The 6,893-nt window shown below is 38.8% G+C and overlaps 1 protein-coding gene across 19 annotated transcripts in view; it reads left to right on the top strand.

The window, feature by feature from the left end:
- Positions 1 to 2,511: 2,511 nt before the first annotated feature.
- The window catches only part of FAM122C (family with sequence similarity 122C), a 127,139-nt gene continuing 122,757 nt past the window's right edge, over positions 2,512 to 6,893 (top strand). For all 19 annotated transcript variants that reach the window (XR_002777924.1, XR_002777922.1, XR_002777921.1 and 16 more), the window contains exons 1-2: positions 2,512 to 2,642; positions 2,907 to 3,066. Coding sequence is in view for 14 of the 19 variants with exons in the window: in XM_023525288.1 (XP_023381056.1) it covers positions 2,957 to 3,066 (110 nt within the window). In the remaining 5 variants the exon portion in view is untranslated. The remainder of the gene's footprint in view (positions 2,643 to 2,906; positions 3,067 to 6,893) is intronic.

Here is a 6,893-nt window from a genome sequence, read left to right as displayed (position 1 = left end):
GGAGAGTTAGGCTGTTTGTGATTTGTGAGCTTGCTCTTGTGATAACTAAAGGTTAACATGTTGCTTACAATTTGCCATGACAACTGGTAAAACAAAGAGCTCATTATGACATGCTTGTGGGATACCCTTTACAAGTAACAGTCCTGGGGCAGACGGCAGCAGACATACAAAAACAGCAGTAGCATAACTGCTAAGGTAAAGATCTAAGCAAACCAACAATCTGAAAGCATGGCATATTACTTCGGAACAGCAAGAGCTGATCATAGAACACAGCTAGGTTGGTATAATCATGTGTGGGTAAATATGGGAAGATGTTAAAATTTCTTTAAATGTTGTGTTTGCCACTACAGCATACAGAATTCTTTGTTTTTGTTTTACTTGTTCCTTTTGACATGCCAACTCGTGTATGTACTGAGTCTGGTCTCTATCTTTACGGGTTTTCAGTTCCTGACACGTAGCTGCACTTTAGAGAGAATCCCTCCTCTTTGATAATAAGTAGAAACTTATCCATTTCATATATTTAGTCATTTCATATTACTATCCTTTTTCTAGAAACAGTCATAGTTGCTTTTTCCTTGTTTTATTATGCCTATTTTCTTAGTGTTACTATACTTAGATTTTTTTAAATCAGTTATCTGTAATGCTTAGGCATAAGATTTTGTCTATTCATTCAAAATATATCCATTAGACTTTATTACCTGCCAAGAATATTAACGAACTTTGAAAAATAAAATGAGCTGTACAGTGGAGGTAAGATCTATTTGTTTTCTGGTGTACTCCATATTTTCCTACTATTCAGTTTGATTTTTACCCACCGTTCTGTATTTAACCACTGCCTCTTGCATACACCTTGGCTTTACTCATCTTTAGCTGCCATCTTTCATAAACATTTAAGTACCCTGGAAACTTTAACAGTGGCTTTCAGGAGATCTTTGTACCAGCTCAGATTCTACTGCTACCTGATTATGTGCTATTAATGTCTCTGGAGTTTTATCAACTGTAGAATAGAAATGATTTACCTACTTTACAAGATACCTGTGAAGGACGGACTATTAAACCTGCATTTATTCATAGAACAATAAGTATTTATCAAGTGCTTATAAGTACAGAAATAGTGTCCAGGAGAATATCCAGAGGTACCTTGTCTGTCTTTTCACTTAAATAGAAGGGCAGAGGAATCTTAGCTTTGAAACTTAGTAGCTGTAATTTGAGTAACCCCTCTGGGCTTTGGTTTCCTCCTTTGAAAAATGGGTATTGTGATGGTGCCTACCTCAAAGAGTTACTGTAAGCATTAAATGCAACCACATATCTAAAGTGCTTAGGACAGTACCTAGCACAGAGTAAGTGCCCCCAAAATGGTGGCTATTTTTAATCCATCTTCCATCGGAATGATGACTTCAAATCATCCTAGTGTCTAGGATTTAGGTAACCTAATTCTGCCTAATATAATTAAGCTTTTCTTATTCTATTCTCGGAATGAAGGAAGAATTATTATGATCTTTCATGTCATAACATGTCAGGAACTATTTCAAGACAATCTCATTTTAAGTTCACCACTGATTAGTTGAGCAGGTTTAATGATTGAACCAATTGAGATAAGTATGTGAAAACAATTTTTAAACTGTAAAGTGCTATGCCATATTGTGACTTTTAATTAATAACTCCCATTTCACTAGTTGCACTTGCATTCTCTGCCAGTTCCCTATATGGTTCCTAAAATGCGTGGTTTTACAAAATTAAGGCTCATTAACTGATGGTAAAAAATTCTAAAAGGGTAGTTCTTAAAATATTTTGAGCCATGGCAGCATTGTTAAATGGAAACACTAATTGGATGGATACTAAATTCTGAGATATTTGTTTTAAGAAAATAAGCCTCCCTGCTTTAACTTAAATCTTTTTCTTAGATGAATAGTTTGGAGGAGCTATAGTTTATTCAATGTAAAACACACTGTATCATTATGATAAAAAAAATAATGAAGCTATATGGAAAACAATGATCCATCTGCACAATTGATTCCATTGAGATAGTGCCCAAACAGGACCCTTTGAGAGCAGGTGGCCTCTAAGCACTTAGGAGTGGTTATGTTTGTTTTTTTTTCCCCCAGGCTTTAGTTTTTTAAAAATTACAAAGGTATAGTGTGTCTAGTGTAACAGGATGGAAAAATTCGTCATGAGAGGTAACAAGCTTGTTGGCCTCAGTCATATGGGGTTAATGGGTTAACCAAAATTGAGAAAATTGAGAGGCATAGGGCAGAAAGAACATCTCTCCCATACATCTTACTCCTCCCCCACCCTTTGTTTCCTAAATAATGGTTAATGAAACCATTTCAAGGTTAACTAGGAGAAAAGGAACGATCTCAGTGAATTTTCACTAGGAAGAGAGGCGGGGGGACAGAGCTCGGCAAAAACAGGCGGCTCCTTGAATGCGCGTGCGCCTCTAGCCTAGACTGACCAAGGTACACGCAATAATGCTCATTGCTTGCGTATAAGCGTGCACTGGTGCGCCAGACACGGAGCGCATGCGCAGAGGGGCGGTGCCCAAGAGATTCTACAAGTCCGCTGGTTGTAGTCTTTGCTTTAACCTGAAAGGCTTACCTGGCATACCCTTGGCTGAGAGAGAAAAAGGAGAAATATTCGCGGAGGTGACTAAGATAAATTCCTCATTTTCATGATAAGGTTGGAGGTGGAAGGTCTCAGAGTTAGGGGACCCGAGCTGGGGGGGGGGGGTAGGCGGTTCAGAGCCAGTCCTGCCCCACTTTGTGCCCGTTGATGTTAGGGTTGGTAGGGCTGCAAAAATGAGCACCTCTCTTGTCTAAGAGCTTCCTCTTCTCATCTCTTTTTCCCCCTTTTCTCCCTCCCTACATTATCTCACCAAATTGACTTGCCTTTTTGTGAACGGGAGCCAGAAAACCTTGAGAACTTAGACCTAAACAGTAGCTTCTTCCTCAACACGGATATGGCACAGGAGAAAATGGAACTAGACTTGGAGCTGCAGCCGAGTTCAACCACCACTGACGGCAACATCCTGAGACGATTCAACAGTGCCCCTTTGATCAGTGGGCTTGGGTGAGCAGGATTAAGATACTGGAGGAGGCAAGCAGGGGAGTGGGTGGCAAGAATTGGGGAAAGTGAGTTCCGGAAGCATTCACATCCCTTCATTCATCGAGGTTCTGCAGGCATCTCCTTTGTTTTTGGATTCCAGAGATCCCACCCCTCAGCCCAGGGGGATGGGAGAGGTGGGACGGCTTAGCCAGAGAGAGAGCACACACCCGCCCTGAGGTTGACATGTATATATGAACCTAAACGTCCTCTTCTGACAGTCCACCAATACCCGAAAGCAGCAACTAATTGGTGCGGAGCACTTTTTCTAACTTCGCCCCATTCCTTATACACTCCTTTAAAGAAACCCAACACTCCCCACCCTCACCTCTACATCTTCTGTGAGGACAGTAATTTTTGCCGTTCTCTCAGCTGCTTTGTCACCTCTGACCTTCACCTCAAGCATGGTTGTCAAGCAAATCGAATTGGACCTTTCTTATACCTAATTTTATTTGAACAAAAAGTTTAAGTATTACAGAAAGTTCATCTCGTAAATTTTGCATTCTCAATGGCTGATATTGTCCCCAATGTGGTTCTTTGAGAGCGTGAAAAAATATATAACTCTTTCTATGTATAAAGCACAGACATACATTCATATGGAAATTTTGTGGGGATTTTCAAGGGAGAGTGATTGGAAGAAATGTCTAAAAAGGCTCATTGCTCATGGACATGGACAATGCACTAGTGGTTACCAGAGGGTAGGGGAGGAGAGGGGAAGTGGGAGGTAGCCAGGGGTGGGGGAGTGGGAGTGGGGGTGGATAAACATAAATAAAAATTAAAAAAGAGAAAAAAACAAGAATAAAATAAAAAGGCTCATTGAGGGCTCATAATGAAAAATGCACATGACTTAGAAACACTGCCCTAAATGAGAGTTAACAGTATTTTCTGCACATATCCAAAGGTCTGGCATGACTCAAGCGTATTATTTCTTAAAACAGAATTTTAAAGTGAGATCTCGAATCTCATATCCCAGCATCATAAAGTTTTCTCAATATTGTAAAAATGTCTGAAAAGTGTGTTCACTACATGTTATTAACTTTGCCCCGCCCCCTTTTGCTGGCATCATACTAACTGATAGTTATAAATCGCAACCATTAGACATGAACTCAAAGACTAGGACTACCGTCTTTGTTTAACATATGAGGAAACCAAGACCCATAAATCCATAAATCTCTAAAATGGCATAGTAGTAGAGCCAGTACTAAGAATCTGGCTCCTGACTCCTAAGCTAGTGCTTTATCCACCATTAATCAACAGCTAAACTGATTAAAGAAATTCAGTTTTCTGGTAATTCGAGGTAAAAGTTGCAAAATAAAAAGCAAACTGACGAAAAAATAATACATTCCCATTTTTAATAGGCAGATAGAAAAATAAGTCAGGGGCACCTCTGCATGTTGTGCTGAGAACAAGAACATCCTATAAATTCAGTATTTTACTCTAATCCCATTGTGCAAATAAATGAATTATGGACCCATTCTGCTAGTAGGAGAAAGCACTTAGGGAGAATGTTGGTTTTATTGGAAGACTTATGAAATGAAAAAAACAAGTTGCCAATAGATGATAGAAGGTATATACTTGAAGGAACATGTGAGTCCTGTTTAATAAGTGTTGGGGTGCAGGCCGCCTTCTTCAATCCCCAAAGTTCTGGAAGCAAAGAGAGTGATCAGAGCTATTCCCTCATACTTTGCTTTGTTCTGCAAAAGATTTGAAATTTTTATTTTTATCATTATTAGAGCATAGTTGCAGTGTTGAATTCCATAGCTTAAGATCCTGATGTATGAAGTGAAATTTGTACAGAAGGGTGCAGGGTAATTGCATCTTTATTTAGTAGGAGTTTAAGGTAAAGAACCCACAAAGTAGATCAAGTCCAGAGCCTCTTGTTTATGAGAAAGAAAGGATAGGAATGATATATGACATGCCTGAGGTCAGGAAACTCATCCAAATGATCTGAGGGCATATTTTGTGCTGTTGTGGCAAGTTTAGGGTGTGGTCAGAAAAGTTACACTGAAGGAAAAACAAAGTAGAATGAAACAGCCTTAGTTGAATTCATATTCACCTCAGTTCTTTTCAGTTGCACATGTACACTGCTCACTTTTCTCACCTTTCCTTAGCTGGGCCTCTAATACTTGTTGCTTTGCCTCTTTCACAGCTCGCTAAATATCATTGCACCCCTTTCAGGTAATTTTCCAATTTTGCTTGATGTTTCCTGTACGTAAAGATTCAATCTCTCTTGCACCAGCATTTGCAGAATTTGTTCATTAAATGTCAGCTCTTTAGTACAAGTGTTACTGTTTTTAAGAAGTCTCTGCACTGCTTTGTGTACATCTTATGTTAATAAAAATACCAATGCCAAAAGTTTTGAACCTCTTGGTTCTTTGTACTCTTTAGCCCTCTAGTTGGCTGACTTCACTACTGGTGTCAATAACTTTATTTAAAGATAGTCATTTTCTCTTCAACTTCTCTGGCTCTTACTGGAATTAGAGATTAAGTTATTGGATTTTTGCCAGTGCCTTCCCCTTTTAAATACCTCTAGCCTGACCCTGCATTTAAATGGTTTTTGCCTCAAAGTCAAACTACTGCCCACGGGCCAAATCCAGCCTGCCACCTTGTTTTTTAAATAAAGTTTTATTGGAACATAGCCGTGCCCATTCGTTTACTTAATGTTCATGGCCATTTTCCCACTACAGTTGAATAGTTGCAACAGAGATTGTATAGTTCACAAAGCCCAAAGTATTTACTGTTGGCTCTTTGTAGAAAAACTTTGTCACTATCTGATTTAGTACAGTCTTACAAACCTGGAAGAACAATAGTGGCCATGAAGAATGATTGCTTTGGGAATATAATTGACATAAATATATTGTAATTTAGACAGAGCTGCTTACTGATCATTTGATGTGGAGCATTGAACATCTATCTAGCTACATTATCTTCACTTTTTCCAAGTTGTAAGTATAGCACTTAACTCAGTTCCAGATATCACCTAGGATTTTATGAAATCATGCTGAGTGACTCATACCAATTGAAGTATATACTGCCTCGATTTCTTTTAGTTGTAGTCTTATTAAATAAAATTGGCAGGCAAAAATTTAGAGGGAACATAATTGCCAGCCTTAAGAATTACTCCCTCCGCCCAACAAAAGATAGTAGAAATGTGTAACTCATTAGCATCTTCCTAACTTCCTCATCAGTGACTTCTAGAATATACTCCTATAAGGAAAATGACTGGGAAAGGCAGTAAAATTAAACCCATACATATATTCTCTCATAAAGTATTGAGTTAACTGCCTGCTATATGCAAATTACCATGCTGCAAAATGTACCTCAAGGCTCAATAAGGTTTTAATTTAATAGGAAAAATCAATATACGAAGGCCTTAAACATATGGTAGAGTTAGGTCTGTGCTTAGGGAGGGAAAAAAGTGTTAGGGGAATTCAATGAAAGGAATAAGAAATGACAGCAGAATTGATGAAGGATAAGGAAAAGGTTCTTGGAGAGGTGGTATTTGAGATGCACCCTAACAGATTAATAGGATGCAGACTGAAAGAGAAAGGGCTGGAGAACTGGGACAGCATTCCAAGTATATGGAACAGACTTGGAGGCAGAAAAGCATAGATGTATTCCGGAAAGCTGGTCAACTCTGTCTGTATCACTCGCTCCCAAATGTTCATCTGCTGACCATTGCTTGTTCTGGGTGACATTTTCACCAATTCATAGTTTTAAGGAAGTTAAGTACAGCATACTTAAATATGTTGTTATATAGTTGCCGATCATCCTTTCTTGGGCAGGACTATACC

This window comes from Pteropus vampyrus, unplaced genomic scaffold (assembly GCF_000151845.1).
Source record: "Pteropus vampyrus isolate Shadow unplaced genomic scaffold, Pvam_2.0 Scaffold548, whole genome shotgun sequence".
Classification (NCBI taxonomy): domain Eukaryota; kingdom Metazoa; phylum Chordata; class Mammalia; order Chiroptera; family Pteropodidae; genus Pteropus; species Pteropus vampyrus.
This window is presented reverse-complemented; position numbering and strand designations above follow the sequence as displayed.